This window comes from Ornithorhynchus anatinus, chromosome X1, assembly GCF_004115215.2.
Source record: "Ornithorhynchus anatinus isolate Pmale09 chromosome X1, mOrnAna1.pri.v4, whole genome shotgun sequence".
NCBI lineage: Eukaryota > Metazoa > Chordata > Mammalia > Monotremata > Ornithorhynchidae > Ornithorhynchus > Ornithorhynchus anatinus.
The window spans coordinates 36,668,285-36,690,331 of record NC_041749.1 but is presented as its reverse complement, the minus strand read 5'-3'; the positions used below and the strand labels follow the sequence as shown (position 1 = coordinate 36,690,331).

Here is a 22,047-nt window from a genome sequence, read left to right as displayed (position 1 = left end):
AGCCACGCTGCTTCTCTAAGTGCTGGGTAGAAACAAGGTCATCAGGTTGTCCCACGTGAGGCCCACAGTCTTCATCCCCATTTTCCAGATGAGGGAACTGAGGCCCAGAGAAGTGAAGTGACTCGCCCAGAGTCACCCCGCTGACAGGTGGCAGAGCGGGGATTCGAACCCATGACCTCTGACTCCCAAGCCCGGGCTCTTTCCACTGAGCCTCGCTGCGGCATGCTGAGGGGGTCACATACCCTTGAATAATAATAATAATAATAATGTTGGTATTTGTTAAGCGCTTACTATGGGCAGAGCACTGTTCTAAGCGCGGGGGGAGATCCAGGGTCATCAGGTTGTCCCACATGAGGCTCACAGTCTTCATCCCCATTTTACAGATGAGGTGACTGAGGCCCAGAGAAGGGAAGTGACTTGCCCACAGTCACATGGCTGACAAGTGGCGGAGCCGGCATTCAAACTCATGACCTCTCTGTCCTTGATTAATAATAATAATAATGTTGGCATTTGTTGAGCGCTTACTATGTGCCAAGTACTGTTCATTCATTCAATCGTATTCATTCATTCATTCAATAGTATTTATTGAGCGCTTACTATGTGCCAAGTACTGTTCATTCATTCAATCGTATTCATTCATTCATTCAATAGTATTTATTGAGCGCTTACTATGTGCCAAGTACTGTTCATTCATTCAATCATATTTATTCATTCATTCATTCAATAGTATTTATTGAGCGCTTACTATGTGCCAAGCACTGTTCATTCATTCAATCGTGTTCATTCATTCATTCAATAGTGTTTATTGAGCGCTTACTATGGGCAGAGCACTGTACTAAGCGCTTGGAATGGACAAATCATGAACAGATAGAGACGGTCCCTGCCCTTTGACGGGCTTACGGTCTAATCGGGGGAGACGGGCAGAACAAAAACAATAGCAATAACTAGGTGCAGAGCACTGTGCTAAGCGCTTGGAATCCAAGCGCTGGGGTAGCTACAAGGTATTTGGGTTGTCCCACGTGGGGCTCCCAGTCTTCGTCCCCATTTTACAGAGGAGGGAACCGAGGCACAGAGACGTGATTTGCCCAAGGTCACACGGCTAAGCGGCAGAGTTCGAACCCATGACCTCTGACTCCCAAGCCCGGGCTCTTTCCACTGAGCCCCGCTGCTTCTCGCTGCGGAGTTTACCGCCTAAATAATAGTCAACCAGAATAGCAAACGTCCCCATAATGAAAACAACCCAAGCATAAATATGGGGAAATCCGACATGACTCTTGGGGCCCAATTGTCCAGTCCAAGAGCTTAGTACAGTGCTCTGCACATCGTAAGCGCTCAATAAATACTATTGAATGACTATCTGTCCAGTCCTTTGTGGAAAGAACATCCACCCTGGAATCAGGAAGCCTGGGTTGTCGATTGTAAGATCCTTGAAAGCAGGGATTGGTCCTGGACAGGGAATGTGTCGGTTTATTGTTGTCCCGCACTCTCCCGAGCGCTTAGTCCAGTGCTCTGCCCACAGTGAGCGCTCAATAAATCCGATTGAATGCATGCATACCAACTCTGTTGAATTGCACTCTCCCCAGTGCTTCGTACAGTCCTCAAACACAGTAGAAGCAGCGTGGCTCAGGGGAAAGAGCCCGGGCTTGGGAGTCAGAGGTCATGGGTTCGAATCCCGGCTCCGCCACTTGGCAGCAGGGTGACCGTGGGCGAGTCACTTCCCTTCTCTGGGCCGCAGTGACCTCATCTGGAAAATGGGGATGAAGCCCGGGAGCCCCCCGTGGGACAACCTGATGACCCCGTCTCTCCCCCAGCGCTTAGAACAGTGCTCTGCACCTAGTAAGCGCTTAACAAATACCAACATTATTATTATTATTATTATTATTATTAAAGAGGGACAATCCCCGCCCGCGACGAGCTCACAGTCTAGAGAGATTAGAGAAGCAGCATGGTATAGTGCGTGGCTCAGTGGAAAGAGCCCGGGCCTGGGAGTCAGAGATCATGGGTTCGAATCCCGGCCCTGCCACTGTAGGCAAGTCACTTCACTTCTCTGTGCCTCAGTTCCCTCGTCTGTCAAATGGGGATTAACTGGGAGCCTCACGTGGGACGACCTGATGCCCCTGTCTCTCCCCCAGCGCTTAGAACAGTGCTCGGCACGTAGGAAGCGCTTAACAAATACCAACATTATTATTATTATTAATCCCGGCTCTGCCACTTGTCTGCTGTGTGACCTGGGTAAGTCACTTTACCTCTCTGGGCCTCGGGTACCTCATCGGTAAAAGGGGGGTTGAGACTGAGATCGAGTCCCTCTAGACTGCCAGTTCGATCTGGGCAGGGATTGCACTTGCCCAAGCGCTTACCACAGTGCTCTGCACACAGGAAGCGCTCAATAAATACAACAGAATGAATGAATGAGTGAATGACTGGGAGCCCCATATAGGACAGGGACGGGGGTCCAACCCGATTTGCTCGTATCCACCCCAGCGCTTAGTACGGTGCCTGGCACAGAGTATGCGCTCAACAAACACCACGGTCATTAGTATTAGCGGAGAAAACCATCGATACGAATGAACAGACGTCAATACGAATCAATCAAATGGCAGCTCTTCGTGGAAGTGCAGTGGGGGAGGGAAGGGGGGGAAGAAGAAAAGGAGCAAATCAGGGTGACGCCGAAGGGAGTGGAAGACGAGGAAAAGTGGGGCTTGATAGAATAAAACGAATAGATGATATGGCAGAAATGAAGCGCTTTTTTCCAGCAGGCAATGGAGCCGTGGGGCCTTGGGCGAGCCGCCGCCCTTCTCTGCGCCCCGCTCCCCTCGTCGGTCAGATGGGGCCTCCTGAGACCGTGAGCCCTACGCGGGATGACCCGGGATGACCCCGGCGCTTGGAACGGGGCTTGGCACATGGTAGGGTAGGTGCTGCGTAGATGCCATCCTTATTGATTGATTTTTATTTATTAACAAGGGCTGGGGTTGGGCGCAGGCAATCTGGGACGGCCTCTTGGAGGAGATTTTTGGAAGGATCCTTCCGACCCGGTCCGACCGCTTACTTCTATCGCCCGGGGGGTAGAGGTGGAAATATATACCTATGGGTATATATTACATACAGGCACGTATAGATACACATATACCTATATGCATATAAACACCCATGGGGGGTGAGTGTGTGTGTGTGTGTATCTCTATAGGTACCTACCCTATAGGTATATATTACATACAGGCACGCACACACACACACACACCCCTATAGGTATATATTACATACAGGCATACACACACACACACACATATACACACACATACATACATATATATATACACATACACACAAACACACACATATATATATATGCCCTATAGGTGTGTGTATGAATGTATGTGTATCTCCGTATATATACAGATATATATATACACATATGTATGTGTATATATATATGTATATATCTGTATATATATACACACATACACACAAACATATATATGCATACATACATATATACACACACACACACACACGTATGCCCTATAGGTGTGTGTATGAATGTATATGTATCTCCGTATATATGCAGATAGATATATATATATATATATATATAGATATATAGATATATCTATATATATATATATATATATATATATATAGGTGTGTCTATATATATATATATATATTTCTATAGAGAGAGAGAGATATGTGTGTGTGCGTGTATATATATAAGCATGCCTACCTATAGGTAAATATTACCTATAGGTAAATATTACATATAGGTATGTATACCTATATGTATATATATACATGTAGAGATAGAGATGCATATATATATGGTGTGTATTTATGTATGTGTGTATGTATGTATTTATTTGTTTATTTATGTATATATTATTTATATATTTATTTAAATTGAGCTTGTGTGCCTTCACAGATGCCCCCCAAACTGATGTGGGTCTTTATTTCTTCATATATTTATATATTTAAATTAAGCTTGTGTGCCTTCACAGATGCCCCCCAAACTGATGTGGGTATAAAACATGTTTTAGGACCACGTGAGCACAGAGAGCCCATTCGAGGCTCCATAATAATAACAGTAATAATGACGGTACTTCTTAAGCGCTTACTCTGGGCCAAGCCCTGTTCTAAGCGCTGGGGGAGATTCAAGGTCATCGGGGGGTCCCACGTGGGGCTCACGGTCTTCATCCCCATTTTACAGATGAGGGAACTGAGGCCCAGAGAAGCGAAGCGACTGGAGCCCGTTGTTGGGCAGGGATTGTCTTTAATAACAATAATAATAATAATAAAATTATGGTATTTGTTAAGTGCTTACTATGTGCCAAGCCCTGTTCCAAGCGCTGGGGGAGATACAAGGGAATCAGGTTAGTAAGCGCTCAGTAAATACTATTGAATGAATAAATACGATCCAAGGAATGAACTCAGCCACGCTGCTTCTCTTATCTGTTGCCGGAGCGCTTAGTAAAGCGCTCTGCACCCCGTCGGTGCTCAATAAATACGATCGAATGAATGAACCCAGCCACGCTGCTTCTCTCATCTGTGGCCGAAGCGCTTAGGACAGTGCTCTGCACATAGGAAGCGCTCAATAAATACGGCTGAATGAAGGAACCCAGCCATGCTGCTTCTCTGATCTGTGGCCAAAGCGCTTAGGACAGTGCTCTGCACATAGTAAACGCTCAATAGATGATTGCATGCATGAACCGAGCCATGCTGCTGCTTTTACGTCGCCGAAGCGCTTAGTACAGTGCTCTGCACAGAGAAGCAGCGTGGCTCAGTGGAAAAGAGCCCGGGCTTCGGAGTCAGAGGTCATGAGTTCGATTTGTGACTCTGCCACTCGTCAGCTGTGTGACTGTGGGCGAGTCCCTTCACTTCTCTGGGCCTCAGTGACCTCAGCTGTAAAATGGGGATGAAGACTGTGAGCCTCACGTGGGACAACGTGATGACCCTGGATCTCCCCCAGCGCTTAGAACAGTGCTCTGCCCATAGTAAGCGCTTAACAAATACCGACATTATTAAACACGATTGAATGAATGAATGAATGAACTCAGCCACGCGGCTTCTCTGATCTGTCTCCGAGGCGCTCAGTACAGCGCTCTGCACCCCGTAAGCGCTCCACACGATTGAATGAACGGGACCCAGCCACGCTGCTCCTCGGATCTGTCCCCGAGGCGCTCAGTACAGTGCTCTGCACCTAGTAAGCGCTCCAACAAGACGATGGAATGAACGACCGAGCTGGCCCTGGGTCCTCCAGCCGAGAAGGGGCGGGATTAGAACCCAGGCCCCGTGACTCCCGGGGCTGGGCTCCAGCCACCCTTGCCGCGCTGAGTCATTCACGCAATCAATAGTATCGATTGAGCGCTTACTAGGTGCACAGCACTGTACTAAGCGCTCGGAATGGACAATCGGGCAACAGAGAGGGACCAGCCCGGCCCGACGAGGGGCTTCACGGTCTAATCAGTCTGATCGATCAGTCTAATCGATCAGACTGGGAGCCCGCCAGTGGGGCGGGGACCGTCTCTCTCTGTCGCCGATCGGCACCTGCCAAGCGCTTAGCACAGTGCTCCGCACCTAGTAAGCGCTCCACTCCGTACGACTGAACGAACCTCTCTGGGCCTCAGTTCCCTCATCTGTCAAATGGGGATGAAGACCGTGAGCCTCACGTGGGGCGACCTCATTCCCCTTTCTCTCCCCCAGCGCTTAGAACAGTGCTCGGCACAGAGTAAGCGCTCAATAAATACTATTGAATGAATGAATCAAATGGGGATGAAGCCTGGGAGCCTCCCGCGGGACCAACTGATGACCTGCACCTCCCCCAGCGCTTAGAACAGTGCTCTGCACACAGTAAGCGCTTAACAAGCACCAACATCATTATTATTATTCTAAATACTATTAAATAAATGAATAAATCAAATGGGGATGCAGCCTGGGAGCCTCCCGCGGGACCAACTGATGCCCCTGCATCTCCCCCAGCGCTTAGAACAGTGCTCTGCACACAGTAAGCGCTTAACAAGCACCAACATCATTATTATTATTCTAAATACTATTAAAGAAATGAATAAATCAAATGGGGATGCAGCCTGGGAGCCTCCCGTGGCACCACCTGATGCCCCTGCATCTCCCCCAGCGCTTAGACCAGTGCTCTGCACACAGTAAGCGCTTAACAGATACCAACATCATTATTATTATTCTAAATACTATTGAATGAATCAAATGGGGATGCAGCTTGGGAGCCTCCCGCGGGACCAACTGATGACCTGCATCTCCCTCAGCGCTTAGAGCAGGGCTCTGCACAGAGTAAGCGCTTAACAGACACCAACATCATTATTATTATTATTCTAAATACTATTGAATCAATGAATGAATCAAATGGGGATGCAGCCTGGGAGCCTCCCGCGGGAGCAACTGATGACCTGCATCTCCCCCCGCGCTTAGAGCAGGGCTCTGCACACAGTAAGCGCTTAACCAATGCCATCGTTATCATTCATTCAACCGTATTTCGGGAGCGCCGGCTCTGCGCGCAGCCCTGCGCTAAGCGCTCGGGGAGACCCCCCCCCCCGTCCCCCCCCCCGGTCCCCCGGGTCGCACGGATCGTCGCTAAGCCAAGGGGACAAAAGGGGGGAGGGGGCCGCGGGCGGGTCGGGACGGACGGCGCGCGGCCCCTTTAAGAGCGCCCCCTCCCCTCCCCCCCGCGGGAGCGGCCGCGCTCCGTCCACCTAACTTGCTGGGGCGGGCGGCCCGACGCGCCGCCATTGGCCGCGGCGGCGGGGCCGGGCGGCGCCCATTGGCCGGGCGGGCCGTCGGTCGCGCGGAGGTCCCGCCCCCCCGCCGAGGGCGTCGGGGTAGGCTGCGCGGCGGGCCAAGGGCCTCCAGTTCCGGTTAGGCCCCGGGCGGACGGAGGGAGGGAGGGAGGGACGGAGGGGCCGAGGCCGAGGCCGGCGGGCGTTGGAGGCCATGTCCGCTCCCCGCCCCGCGCCGCGCTGAGGGCCGCGCACTCGCCGCCCCCGCCGCCGCCGCCATGCTCATAGACGACGTCGATGCCCTCAAGTCCTGGCTCGCCAAGTTACTGGAGCCCATGTGAGTCCGGCCCCGGCCCCGGCCCCGGCGGGAGGGGGGGAGGGGGGGAGGGGAGCGGGCTCCAGGGGCTGCCGAGCGGGGAGCCTCCCGGGCCTCTGCGCCGCCCGCTACACTTCCCCCCCCCCCCCCCCCCCCCCCATTCTCCTCTCCCACCGCCCTACTTCCCCCCCTCCCCGTCCCACCCCAAATTCTCCCCCTCCCCCTCTCGTCTCACCCCTAGTTTTCCCCACCCTAAATTCTCCCCACCCCCCCCCCAGTTTTCCCCACCCCTAATTCTCCCCCAATTCTCCCCCTCCCCTTCTCATCCCACCCCCCAATTTCCCCACCCCCTTCTCGTCCCACCCCTAGTTTTCCCCACCTTAAATTCTCCCCCTCCCCTTTTCATCCCACCCCCCCCACTTCTCCCCCTCCCCTTCTTATCCCCCCCCAATTCTCCCCCACCCCCTCCCCGTCCCACCCCTAGTTTTCCCCACCTTAAATTCTCCCCCTCCCCTTTTCATCCCACCCCCCCCCCAATTCTCCCTCTCCCCCTCTCATCTCACCCCTAGTTTTCCCCACCCTAAATTCATCCCACCCCCCAATTCCCCCCACTCCTAATTCTCCCCCTCCCCTTCTCATCCCACCCCCCAATTTCCCCACCCCCTCCTCGTCCCACCCCTAGTTTTCCCCACCCTAAATTCTCCCCCTCCCCTTTTCATCCCACCCCCCGATTCTCCCCATCCCCTTCTTACCCCCCCCCCAATTCTCCCCCTCCCATCCCACCCCCAGTTTTCCGCACCCAAAATTCTCCCCATCCCTTTCTCATCCCACCCCTCGATTCTCCCCACCCCCTCCCCATCTCACCCCCCGATTCTCCCCACCCCCTCCCCATTTCACCCCCCAATTCTCCCCATCCCCCTCTCATTCCACCCCCCAATTCCCCTCACCCCCCTCCCCACCCCCAATTCCTCCCATCCCCTTCTTATCCCCCCTCCTCAATCTCCCCCCATCCTCCCCCCCCCCCCACCCCTCTAAGCTCCGAGCTCCTGTCAGACTGTAAGCTCCTGGTGGGCAGGGCACGCGCCTCTCGTCGTCATCACTGATCGTATTTACTGAGGGCTTACCTTGTGCAAAGCGCTCTGTCCATCACAACGTCAAACCCGTTTCCTTGCCCCCTACGAGGTCCCGGGGTACCGTTGTATCGTCCTCTCCCGAGTGCTTGGCACAGTGCTCTGCACGTGGTAAGCGCCCAGTGCACGTGACTGAGTGAAACCTGAAAGTTTGGGCCCCTTCCCAAGTTGGGGCGGGGGCGGGGGGCAAGTGGGACCACCCCCCAGAGAGGGGTGATCTGCCTGGGGGATCATTGGGGGCGGGGGGTGATGAGGAGGAGAGAACCGATGTAAATATCTGAAAGTATTTGTGTATATTAATGTCTGTGAGCTCATTGTGAGCAGGGAATGTGTCTGTTTATTGTTATATTGGGCTCTCCCAAGCGCTCACTACAGTGTTTTGCGCTCAGTAAATACGACTAAGTGAATGAATGAAGTGGCAGGCAACCCTTGTCACTATTGTTTGATCTCCCCCTCCCCCCCCCCTTTTTTTTCTGGAAGAGAGGGTTGTACATGTAGGAAAGACGGGGAAAAATCAAGGATTTCTGGGATGCGGAGTGGTCGGTATCTGGTTCAAGTGGGCGAGCCCGTCATCGTCTCGCTCTGTTGCCTGATCGTCCATTCCGAGCGCCTAGTACGGCGCCCTGCACATAGTGAGCGCTCCATAAGTACCGTCGAGTGAAGGGGGTCGGGGGGGGTATCGAAAGGCTCGGCGAATAGATGTAGTCGGTGGGGCGGGTTTGGGGTTCGGGATGGGAGCTCGGCTGGGAGAGATTCCAGAAAGTGGGGGCAAATGAAATTTAAAAAATGTATCCGATTCTAGTCTTCGAGGCGTGTGTTAAGTTAGGAAATGCTAGTGGGTAAAATAGAGAGGAGGCCCGATGGCTAATTCTCCTCGCGGGCCCCGGCTGGCCGTAACGTAACAGCTGCCGCTCCCGTTGCTCTTCCGTTGACGCTTTTTCACGTTAGCTTTCGTCTTATTGTTTATCGGCCGATTATGGGCCGAATATTAATAAAATCAGACTCACGTGTTGCGGGGGGGGGGGGCCGGGTTTTTTTTCCTTTCCTCCCTACTCCCAGGATGAAGACTTACAGGTTAAAAAGACAGAATTGGCAAGCCAGAACCCCCAAAACCAGAAAAACGACCAATACCCACCCAGATAAAGATACAACCTTTTTCCCGCTGGGGGCCGAAATAACTTTTGAGGCTCAGCTCGGAGATTTCCTCGGAGGGAGTGCTTTAAACGCCGCCGGTGGCCGCGGTTAGCCAGATTGTATGGGATTTCTAAAGTATTTTGCATTTCAGAGTACTTATGAGTAGGAGGTGAATTGTATTACGGTGATTCAAAATGAAATGAATCGCGAAGCAGCGTGGCCTAGTAGGTAGAGCACGGGCCCCGGGAGTCGGGGGGGGGGGACCCGAGTTCGAATCCCGGCTCCGCGACCTCGGGCAAGTCGCTTCTCTGTGCCTCGGCTATCCCGGCGGGGAAATGGGGATTAAGACTGTGAGCCCCGTAAGGGACGGGGACCGGGTCGCCACCGATCAGCTTGTATCTTCCCCCGGCGCTTAGTACGGTGCCTGGCATGTAGTGGATGCTTGACGGATGCCACTTTAAAAAAAAAAAAAAACAACTCTTCATTTATTTGGAGCTCTAAGTGCAAATTTTAACATCTATTTGAATGCAGGAGTTGTTTTCTAAAAGTCAGTTGCCTAAAAATTGCAATAGACGCTAAAGTAGAACTGTTCGCCCGAGAGAAAAATAGACTTGAAGTGAAATGTAGACGTAGATTACGGCGGTGGTGGTTTTATTATTTATTTATTTTTTTCCGCATTTTCAGTTGTGAAAATACAAATGTGCCCGAGCAGATCTTAGAACGGGCATTAGTCATTAGGTCTTTCAAAGTACGTGAGTTGGAGCGGCGGCCGTCCTTCGGAGCGGGCCGAGCGGATCTCGTCGCGAGACCCGTAAGCCCCCTGTGGGTAAGGAACACGTCGACCGGTCCCGCCGGGCCGCGGTCTCCCGAGCGTTTAGCGCTGTGCTCTGCACACGTTAAGCGCTCGGAGACGAGACCCCGTGTTCCTGTTGCATTTCCTCGCCCCTTGCGTCTCGTAGGTCCTCGCGGGCGCGAGTTAGGCCTTCCCTTCAGCCCCCTTTCGATCGAAGAACTACCCGTGGGCCGGCTACGAGGCGAGCGGGACAGGTTGAACTTGTGGTCCGGCACCCTACCGGGTCGTGGGCTCCAACAGGACGGGGGTGACAGCTGTGATTTCTCTTGTGTTTCCCCGCTGCCCTTCCCACACGCCCAACCGTCGTTACTGGTTCAAACCCACCGGATAACCCGCGCCCAGTCGGGTGGGAATGGCGGCCCGAATGGGTTTCGAAGGGGGCCATTTGGAGCGTGATACGCGCGGCCCTTCCTCGGCGCTCGGTTCCCGTCCCTCTTTCGGCCAGAACGGGATTAGGGACGGGGCGGGGGGACGTTCTTCCCCACGCCCGAACCCGTCCGACCTCGGCCTCCGCTGCCTTATCGAAGCAGCCGCTCGCGTGCGTGGCGGCGGCGCGGCCGAGTCCCCGCGGCCCGCGTTGGCGACGCCGAGGCTCCGCGGGCGGATCCGCCTGTCCCGCCGTCTTTGTGGAACGGGAAACGGTCCGTTCTCACCTCGCCGGGCCGAGGGCATCCGGGTCGCCCACCTGGAGCGGGGCGAACCGGCTTCCGCCCTCCGCTCCGCGCTCCGTGTTTTACGGTTGCGTGACTTGGATTTGGAGTCGGGCTGGAGCGGTCCCGCCCAATCAAAGCGGTGATACCCGTCTAGGTAGGGCCTACTGTGGGCGAAGCACCGGACTGGGCATCCTGAGACCGATTTGTCCATTCCAAGCGCTTAGTACGGTGCTCTGCACGTAGTAGGCGCTCAATAAACACTACCGAATGAACCGCGGGCTGAATGTGCGTCGCTGACCGTGGCGGCGTGAGGCTGCCCACTGGAGACGATTCCTAAGGGTGAAAACGTCAGAAGAGAAGTTCTTTAAAAAAAAAAAAAACAGAAAAAGTGGCGGCGTTTCCTGAAAGAGCTTCCACAGATTTAGAAGGAATTTGTTTTATATACAGCTTGGTGGGTGTCCACGGGTATTTCGCCTTCCGCCGGTTCGTTTAAAAACACTCTATTTTTAATTCGCCTGTTGTGATACCCCCATCGCCGGCATTTTTGTCTACTTAGTAACAGGCGTTTTAAAGCGATTATTGGCATTTACCGGTCCATCTGGGCGATTGAATCTGGATTTGATCCAGTGAATATAGGCGAGGACCATGCAGCAGAACGCCTCTGTTCCGGTTCCAGGTCCGTATCCGATTCACCGTTTGACCTCGGAGAGGTCGTCTCCCCTTTCTCGGCCCGAGTACCCGTGTCCGTGAAATAAGGGAATGATGATGTTGGTGTTCGTTAAGCGCTTACTAGGTGCAGAGCACTGTGCTAAGCGCCGGGGGAGATACGGGGTCCTCAGGTTGTCCCTCGCGAGGCTCCCCATTTTCCAGATGAGGTCACCGAGGCCCAGAGGGGCGAAGTGACTTGCCCACAGTCACCCGGCTGCCGAGTGGCAGAGCCGGGATTCGAACCCCTGACCTCTGACTCCCGAGCCCGGGCTCTTTCCACTGTGCCACGCCGCCTCACGGGGTCTGACGAAGTGTCCCAAATGCTTTGCCTCAGAAAGAAGCACCCTGTAAATACCAGGTGCTGTGATTGGGATGTGATTTGGGGAGCTATTATCCGAGTTTATTAAATCATTTTTGACTCTATTCGTGTTAAAGGCCAAAGAGGGGTGTGTGTGTGTGTGTGTTTTGGAATGTTTGCCGGTCCTTAGCCTTCGGGCTCATTATGGGCAGGGAGTGCGTCTATTCTTTTGTGTTGTATTCTCCCGAGCGCTTAGTACAGTGCCCAACTCACAGTCAGCCCTCGGTGGATAAGACTGCGGGGAATGCATCTATTATTTGCTGTTCTCCCGAGCGCTCAGTAGAGCGCCCAGCACACAGTCAGCGCTCAGTGGATGAGCCTGCAGGGAATGCGTCGGTTATTTTGTGTTGTATCCTCCCGAGCGCTTAGTAGAGCGCTCAGCACACGGCGCTCAATGGGTGAGCCTGCAGGGAATGCGTCTATTATTTTGTGTTGTATTCTCCCCAGCGCTTAGTACAGTGCCCAGCGCCCGGTCAGCGCCCAGTGGATAAGACCGCAGGGAGCGCGTCTATCCTTCTGTGTTGTATCCTCCCGAGCGCTCAGTAGAGCGCCCAGCACACGGCGCTCAGTGGATAAGACCGCAGGGAACGCGTCTATTCTTCTGTGTTGTATCCTCCCGAGCGCTCAGTAGAGCGCCCAGCGCGCAGGCAGCGCTCAATGGATAAGACGGATTGCTTGAATCAACAACAACAATCCGAAACGTCCCTTCTGTTTAAGGTCCTTGCATTAGAGCCACAGACCGTGATAAGGTTTTCAACGAGCAGTCTCTGTAGTGTCTAACCCCGTGGCCTCCTGGAAATAATAATAATAATAATAATACTAATAATAACGATGGCATCTGTCAAGCGCTTACTACGCGCAAAGCGTCCTCCTAAGGGCTGGGAGGATACGAGGTGATCAGTTTGCCCCACCTGGGGCTCCCGGTCTTAATGCCCGTTTTCCAGATGAGGTAACCGAGGCACCGAGAAGCCAAGCGACTCGCCCAAAGTCCCACAGCTGACAAGCGGCAGAAGGGGGATTTGAACCCACGACCGCTGACTCCCGGGCTCTGCCCACTGAGCCTCTGCCATTCGTCAGCTGTGTGACGGTGGGCAAGTCACTTCACTTCTCCGGGCCTCGGTTCCCTCATCTGTCGAATGGGGGGATTAAAAGCGTGAGCCTCACGGGGGACAACCCGGCGACCCCGTATCTCCCCCGGCGCTGAGAACGGTGGTCGGCACCTAGTAAGGGCTTAATAAATGCCGACGTGATTATTATTATTCTCTAAAGAGCGCAGGCTTGGGAGTCAGAGGATCTGGGTTCTAATTTGGGTTCCCCCGCTGGCCGCCGAATGTCTCCGTGCCTCGGCTTCCTCATCTGTAGAATGAGTTGTGGTGCTCGTTAGGCGCGTACTGTGTGTCAGGCACTGGGGTCGGCACCTGTTCTCCCTTCCCTTTAGACCGTGAGCTATATCTGGGACAAGGGGTGGTGTCCTACCTGGTTACCCACCCAGCGCTCGGCGCTTGGGAGTCAGAGGACGCGGGTTCTAATCCCACCTCCCCCACTTGTCTGCCGCGTGACCCGGGGCAGGCCGCTCAACCTCTCGGGGCCTCGGCGACCTCATCTGTAAAACGGGGACGAAGACCGCGAGCCCCGGGTGGGACGGCCTGATGACCTCCTATCTACCCCAGCGCTTAGAACAGTGCTCGGCACGCAGTGAGCGCTTGACAGATACCGTCGTCCTTGTTACGGCGTGGCTCGGTGGAGGGAGCCCGGGCTTGGGAGGCGGAGGTCATGGGTTCGAATCCCGGCTCGGCCACTTGTCAGCCGGGTGACCGTGGGCGAGTCACTTCACGTCTCTGGGCCTCGGTTACCTCATCTGTAAAATGGGGATGGAGACCGTGAGCCTCACGCGGGACGACCCGGTGACCCTGGATCTCCCCCAGCGCTTAGAACGGTGCCCTGCACGTAGTGAGCGCTTAACGAATACCAACGTTATCATCACTGTTATTATTACTAACCAAATACCACAGTCATTATTATCATCATTATCCGTATCGCCGTGTGTCACGTGTCGGTCTGTTTAGTCATGTTTTGCGTCCTCGGGATTGGGAAGAAAGATTGCAATTTTTTTTCATGGCCCTCGTTAAGGGCTTACTATGGGCCAGGTACTGTATTAAGCACCAGAGTGTGGGCAGGGTGTCTGTGGTCGTATTCTCATGAGAAGCAGCGTGGCTCAGTGGAAAGAGCACGGGCTTTGGAGTCAGAGGTCATGGGTTCAAATCCCGGCTCGGCCACTTGTCAGCTGAGTGACTTTGGGCAAGTCACTTAACTTCTCGGTGCCTCAGTTACCTCATCTGTAAATGGGGATGAAGACTGTGAGCCCCACGTGGGACAACCCGATTCCCCTGTGTCTACCCCAGCGCTTAGAACGGTGCTCGGCACATAGTAAGCGCTTACCAAATACCAACATTATTATTATTATTATTCTCCCAAGCACTTGGTACAGTGCTCTGCGCGCAGTGAGTGCTCGGTAAATACGATCGAATGAATTAAAGCCAGATAATCGGGTTGGATAAAGTTCCTGTCCCACACGGGGCGCACCGTCGAAGTAGGATTTAAATCCCGATTTTACAGAAGGGGTCACTGAGGCCCAGAGGAGGGAAACGACTCGCCCAAGGCCACACAGCAGGCAAGTGGCGGAGCCGGGATTAGGACCCTTAGGTTCCACTCCCGGCTCCGCCACGTGTCAGCCGTGTGACTGTGGGCGAGTCGCTTCCCTCCTCTGGGCCTCAGTGACCTCATCTGGAAAATGGGGATGAAGACTGGGAGCCCCGCGTGGGACGACCCGATTCCCCCGTGTCTACCCCGGCGCTTAGAACGGTGCTCGGCACATAGGAAGCGCTTAACAAATACCAACATCATTATTCTCTGCCCCCCGCCGGGCCCAGGCTCTTCTCCCGGGCCGCCCTGCTTCCCAATTTGTGTTCCACGGATGGTCCGTAATTAGGGTTAGAGAGAAAAACAGCCCCAGGTTCGGAGTTCCAGTGACGTCGCGGGCCGAGCGGTGTGGCCTGGTGGAAGGAGCGCCGCCTTGGGGAGTCGGAGGACCTGGATGCTCATCCCAGCTCCCCCACCCATCTGCCGTGTGACCTTAGGCAAGGCACTGCACCTCTCTGGGCCTCAGTTACCGTATCTGTAAAATGGGGATTAAGACCGTGAGTCCTCCGTGGACAGAGATCGAGTCCGACCGGATTATCTGGTAGAATGATGATGATAATGTTGGTATTTGTTAAGCGCTTACGATGTGCAGAGCACTGTTCTGAGCGCTGGGGCAGATACAGGGTCATCGGGTCGTCCCGCGTGAGGCGCGCAGTCTTCATCCCCGTTTTCCAGATGAGGTAACTGAGGCCCAGAGAAGCGAAGCGACTCGCCCAGAGTCACCCGGCTGACAGGTGGCAGAGCCGGGAGTCGAACTCATGACCCCCGACTCCGAAGCCCAGGCGCTTTCCACTGAGCCACGCTGGTATCTACCCCAGCGCGTAGTATAGTTCCGCGGAACGTGATGAGCGCCTAACAGATACCACGATTCTTAGTCCCCAAAGCCTAAAGTGATGGAAAAAGGAACGCCGAGAGGAAGGTCGATTTATGTCTCCGAAGGAGCGACCGCTTTGGGGGTAAGGGATCGGGCTGGAGACGTATTAACCCTCGATGCCATTGATGTGCTGGAGATTTAAATGGTTTACTCGGTGGCCTCGTGCACTCCTGCGGAATAGCACCTTCCGAGCAGCAGTCACGGCATTTCTTGTAGGAGTAGAGTTATGTGCCAAGCAATGTGCCGAGTGCTGGGGTAGGCCTGCCGTAATGATAATGTTGGTATTCGTTAAGCGCTTACTATGTGCAGAGCACCGTTCTAAGCGCTGGGCGAGATCCAGGGTCATCGGGTCGTCCCACGTGAGGCTCACAGTTAATCCCCATTTTCCAGATGAGGGAACTGAGGCACCGAGAGGCGAAGCGACTCGCCCACAGTCACAAAGCTGACAAGTGGCAGGGCCGGGAGTCGAACCCATGACCCCCGACTCCGAAGCCCGGGCTCTTTCCGCTGAGCCACGCTGCTTCTCTCCAATCGGACACAGTCCCTGCCCCACGGGGGGCTCCTGATCCAAGAGGAAGGGAGAGCAGATGTCTTTATTAGATGTCTTTATTAGATGTCTTTATTCGATGTCTTTAAGAGAAGCAGCGTGGCTCAGTGGAAAGAGCCCGGGCTTGGGAGTCAGAGGTCATGGGTTCGAATCCCGGCTCGGCCACCTGGCAGCTGGGTGACTGTGGGCAGGTCGCTTCGCTTCTCTGTGCCTCAGTGACCTCATCTGGAAAATGGGGATTCACGTGGGACGACCCGATGACCCTGGATCTACCCCAGCGCTTAGAACGGTGCCCTGCACCTAGTAAGCGCTTAACAAGTACCAAGATTATTGTTTATTTCCATTTTATAGGTGCAGAACCCGAGGCACCGAGAGGTTAGCCGGTCGTATTTATTGAGCGTCCACTGTGTTCGGAGCACTGTACCGAGCGCTCGGGGGAGTACAATACGACAGACGTACTGCCCGCCCGCAACGAGCTCACGGTCTAGAGGTCAAGCGATTTATCTACGGTCATCCCTCGGGTATCTCGCCCGTCTGGACTTGAGAACCCGTGTCCGCCAGCCCCCACGTCGCACTCCCTTCCTAATAAGAAGAGATCCCTTGATTTTTATTCATTTTTTTGGTCCCTTTTGTTTCAAACTTTACACTCCCCGATTTTGGAATCTTTAAATTCTTTAAACTGGGGCTTGACTGGATTTTTTCCACCCTGAGGTGGGAAGACCGTAACGATCACCCGGTTAATGGATGAGCTAAAGGGTCGACCGGTGACGTTGAAATAGTACGTAAAGATTCTTCTTTGGGTTTGTTCACGGTTCATTCACTCGGTAATATTTATAGTGTCGAGTGCTTACTGTGTGCAGAGCACTGTACTGAGTACTTGGGAGAGTCTCTAGACTCTCTGGCTCGTTGCGGGCAGGGAATGCGTCTATTGTTATATTGTACTCTTCCAAGCCCTCGGTAAATGCACACAGTGAGCGCTCAATAAATACGATCGAAGGAATGGAAGTTGATGGGCCCGTCCCCCACCCGCAGAGCGTCGAGCACCGTGCCAGGTGGTTCAGGGGGACCCGTCGAGGAACCCCAAGAATCAAGAATTCGCACCTGATGGTGGAACGTGAGCGGCTGGGCTTCTTTAAATTGCAAGATAAATCAGTCGATCAAAGGTATTTAAGGAGCGCGTGCTGTGTGCAGAGCGCTGTACTGAGCGCCTGGGAGAGTGCAGTACAACAGAGTTAGCAGGCACTTTCCCTGCCCATAGCAAGCTTAAAGTCTAGAGGGTGTTTTGTGTCGCCGAGGAACGTTTCATTTTTTTTTCTAGTTCCGCTAGGCACGCGAGATGGTGGCGTATTGCACAGGAGAAGAATCAGAACAGGGAAGGTTTAGGTGCGAAAGCATATTTTGAGGAATTTCTGCGTTTTCCCTGTCCGGTTTGGCTTAGGATTTTCAGTAATCTTCGGCGGAGAGTCACTCCGGAGGTTCATTCCCAAAGCAGGATATCTTTCCAAAGAGTCCACCGCTCTCCTCGAAGAAATTATCTCTTCCTCAGACTCGTGGGACAGATGTCCCGGTGACTCGACCCAGGCGCTCAACCGTGATTCTGTTGGTTGGAGACCCTCCAACCCATTTTTGGAGGTATATGAAATTCATTTTGATCCAAGGTAATGTGGGAATTAAAATGACTCTACACTGAGCTCTACAAGGCGCATCAGCATGATCCTCGATATAAAATAGCAATCTAACGTTTGGTCCCCGGGGGAAAAAAAAAACCCCAGACATCGCCATTTGGGAAAACCGTTGCTTCGGTCTCCTGGCCAAACTGCATCCGGCTGTCGGATTGGGACCGAAGAGCTCAGCCCAGCATTTGATACCGCAGATGTGAGTGACTCATCCATCCGTCAATCAGTGGCATGTATCGGGCGCTTTCTATGTGCAGAGCACTGTACTAAGCGCTTGGGAGAGGACGATACAACGGCTCGATCGGTGGGCGGCGCTTGTCGGCTCTATCCTTGTCATAAGTAATACGTGATGGGTTATAAAAGAAAAACGTTATGAAAATAGAGCGTCAGGACTCAGGAGCTGGTCAGAAGAGTAGGGATTCAGAAAACTTTACACTTCTAGCAGCTTTCTAGCCGTTTCTGGAGTAGCAAAGCGTGGATTCAGCATTGTCATACCCGATGAAACCGACCACCCGACGAAACCAAGCCTTTGAGAACGGGGCAGCTCGCTTGTTTCGGCGTCATTTTCAGAAGTCGACTGTCCGAGACGGCACCGCGGGGAGCCGGGTCCCCCGGGTCTCCAACGAACAGAATCGTGGTGGAGCGTCTGGGCCGGGTCCCCGTCACCGGGACCTCCGTCCCCACGATTCTGAGGGAAAGAAAATTTCTTCGAGGAGAGCGGTTGGACTCACCGGAAGGAGAGCGAGAGCTATTTCGGTGCCCGTGTTGGCGGCAGGTCTGAAATGCGAAAAAAATGCCAAGACCACATGACCCCCCCAAGCAGAGATGCCTTCTCGGGAGGCACTTCCTCCCACGGTGGCTCGGGCGACAGGCCCAGATTTACTCATCCCGGTCTCTGACAAGGCCCGAGAGTTTCCAGTTGGGGCCGGGAAGGCCCCGAATTAATCAGTGCTATTTACTGAGCCTCTCCTGGGTGCAGAGCAGTGTATTAAACGCTTCAGAGAATACGGTACAACTGAGTTTGCACGACACAACCTGGGTTCTGATCCCGGCTCCGCCGCGTGTCCGCCGTGCGACCTTGGGCGAATTCACTTCTCCGTGCCTCAGCTTCCTCATCCGTAAAATGGGGATCGATCCTACTTAGCCTCCGAGCCCCGTGTGGGACGGGGACCGTGTCCAACCTGATGAACCTGCAGCTGTTCCGGCGTTCGGAGCAGTGCTTGGCGCATCGTAAGCGCTCAACAAGTACCAGATCGTCACACCATCATCATTAATATTATCCAACAGAGTTTGTGGACCCGTTCCCCGCCCACGGCGACCCTAAATACGAGCAGTCTCTTAGTTCCCTGGAGCCTGGTCCCGCCCCGGCCTTCTTCTCCCATCAAATCCTGGCCCCGATTCCCGGCCTAAAGCGCGAAAGGAAAAGTTGGCGCCTATTGTACCGAGTAATCCGATAACAGTTGTCATCTCCTCTTCCGGCCATATGGCGACCACAAACGTGGAACCATCATCTGCCGCCTCCCAAATAAGACATCGCCACGATAAGCCCGCTTCTCCAAATCGTGTGGCCTAGTGGAAGAAACCCGGGCCCGAGAGTCGGAGGACCTGCCTTCTAAGCCCGGCTGGTGCCGCTTCTCGGCCGTGTGGTCTTGGACAAATCACTCGACTTTGTCTGTGCCTCGGCGTCCTCATGATAATGTTGGTATTTGTTAAGCGCTTACTAGAGCACCGTTCGAAGCGCTGGGGTAGACACAAGGGGATCAGGCTGTCCCACGTGGGGCTCGCAGTCTTCATCCCCATTTTACAGATGAGGCACGGAGAAAAGTGAGGGGTCAAGTCCGGTCCGTCCTCCCCCTGAAACTGTGAGCCCCGGATGGGACGGAGAGTGCCCGCCCTGATGAACTTCTCTCTATCCCAGCGCTTACTACGGTGCTTGGTACGTAGTAAGCACTGAATCATAATAATGTCGGTATTTGTTAAGCGCTCACTATGCGCAGAGCACTGTTCTAAGCGCTGGGGTAGACGCAGGGGAATCAGGTTGTCCCACGTGGGGCTCACAGTCTTCATCCCCATTTTACAGACGAGGGAACCGAGGCACAGAGAAGTGAAGCGACTCGCCCACAGTCACCCAGCCGACAAGCGGCAGAGCCGGGGGCCGAACCCGTGACCTCTGACTCCGAAGCCCGGGCTCTTTCCCACTGAGCCACGCTGCTTCCTGTATTCACGTGACCGAATACCGCTATTATTACGGAGGCACAGAGAAACGTCTCGTTAATCGTGTCGTCGTCCAGCTGCGGGATGTGAAGAATTGATTATTGTGCTCGGTGTGAGCTGCTCTGTCTTGCCGTAAACTCAGAAATGTGGAACCGCACAGAGCGGAGATGTTCTGAGCGCCTCAAATAAGCATGATGTCCTAAATGATGCTTGTTGTTGTTTTGCTCTCCCAAGTGCTCGGCACGGCGGTCTGCGCACAGTAAGAGCTCAGTCGATACGACCGATGGGTTGATGAAGTATAATCCCTTTGCCCCGCGGATTCTTTCGAGTTTAATGAGACGGGGAAAGTTTAAAACCTCTCTGTGGCTCCGTGAGAAGCAGCGGAGGCTTAGTTGAAAGAGCATGGGCTTGGGAGTCCAGAGGACATGGGTTCGAACCTCCGCTCCGCCACTCAATAACGTTGGTATTTGTTTAGCGCTTACTACGTGCAGAGCACTGTTCTAAGCGCTGGGGGAGATACAGGGTCATCAGGTTGTCCCACGTGAGGCCCACAGTTAATCCCCATTTTCCAGATGAGGTAACTGAAGCACAGAGAAGTTAAGCGACACTCGCCCACGGTCCCACAGCTGACAGGCGGCCGTGCCGGGAGTCGGACCCATGACCTCTGACTCCGAAGCCCGGGCTCTTTCCACTGAGCCACGCTGCCTCCCCTAACTTGTCCGTGCCTCAGTTGTCTCCTCCATAAAATGGGGGTTAAGATTGTGAGCCCCGCGTGGGACAATCTGATCACCTTGCATCTTCCCCGGCACGTAGAATAGTGCTTGGCGCGTAGTGAGCGCTTAACAAATTCCATCATTATTATTATTATTATTATTAACCCTTTCCTTGTAGGGTGAGCAGTCAATGCCCAGGGGAGTCAAGTTAGGCGTGTAACAGCTGTAGCCTTATTCTACCTAATTCTCCACGGCCAGGTCCGAAGACACGAGGAACACCGAGGTTGGCGCGGCCGGACCGGCTCTGAAATGTTACTGGGAAATCCTGGCCCGAGTGTTCCTCTACTTCCTGATTACTGCACCTTTAGTTGGGTCCAAAAGGCTCTTAGAAGCCGAGAGCTCATAAGGGGCCACCTGGAGCAGCCGTGGCCAGTTAAAATAATCTTCCGGCCAGGGGCTACCCAACGCCGTCAGAGGTCTTCGCAGTGCTCCAGAGCGTGTTCTGAATGTGCCCAGATAAAGAGAGGTGCCTGTGATTGAGCTATTTAAGTCAGCCTTGCACCCTGACGAGACCCTGGAGGCCGAGGAGGTGCCGGTTTGCGTTAGGAAAGGGTGGGCAGGGCACGGGTCTACGTGTTATAGGGTACTCTCCCAACCTCAGAACGGCGCGTTCCGCCCAGCAGGCCCTCAGTAAATGCCGTTCATCGATTGACCCGTCTTCACCCGAAAGAATTTTTTTCACTTACCATTCCGCCACCCAGGCCGTAAGTACGCTGGTCCATCGCCGGACCGGTTTCGGGGAAGTGGAAAAGCGTTTAAGGAAGGGTCGTGTTCTCCTCTGGGGGGCCTGGGACACGCGTGACATCCGGGTTCAGACCAAACTACAGGTCTACGAAGAATGTGCGCGCGTTTCCCTACGACAGAGGTCGCGTGGCCCAGCGGATAGAGCAGCGGCCTGGGAGTCGGAAGGACCTAGGTTCTGATCCCGGCTCTGCCGCTGTCAGCTGCGTGATCTTGGGCAAGTCACTTAACCTCTCTGGGCTTCGGTGCCCTCATCTGTAAAATGGGACTGAATAACGCAAACCCCCTACGGGACGGGGGCCGTGTCCAACCTAACTGTCAGTACAGTGCCTGACACAAAGTAAACGCTCAACAGATACCATAGTCATTAGACTGTAACAGACATATTCCCTGGCCACGGCGAGCTTACAGTCTAGACGGGGAGACTGGACATTAAGAGAAATAAATTACAGATACGGACATCAGTGCGGTGGGGCTGGGTGGGAGGATGAATAAAGGGAGCGAGTCAGGGGGGCGCAGGAGGGAGTGGAAGGAGAGGAAAGGGGGGCTTAGTCGGGGAAGGCTTCTTGGAGGAGATGGGCCCTCAATAGGCTTTGGGGTGGGGGAGAATAATCATCTGTCGGATATGAGGAG

The 22,047-nt window shown here is 53.9% G+C and overlaps 1 protein-coding gene across 3 annotated transcripts in view; it reads left to right on the top strand.

Annotated features, from left to right (window-relative positions):
- Positions 1 to 6,901: 6,901 nt before the first annotated feature.
- Positions 6,902 to 22,047, top strand: part of RBM27 (RNA binding motif protein 27) — a 71,833-nt gene continuing 56,687 nt past the window's right edge. Inside the window, exon 1 of one of the 3 annotated variants that reach the window (XM_029051058.2) lies at positions 6,902 to 7,074. In XM_029051058.2, coding sequence (XP_028906891.1) covers positions 7,016 to 7,074 — 59 coding nt within the window. In that variant the 5' untranslated portion in view covers positions 6,902 to 7,015. The remainder of the gene's footprint in view (positions 7,075 to 22,047) is intronic. The other 2 variants (XM_029051059.2, XM_029051060.2) reach the window with 2 other exon arrangements.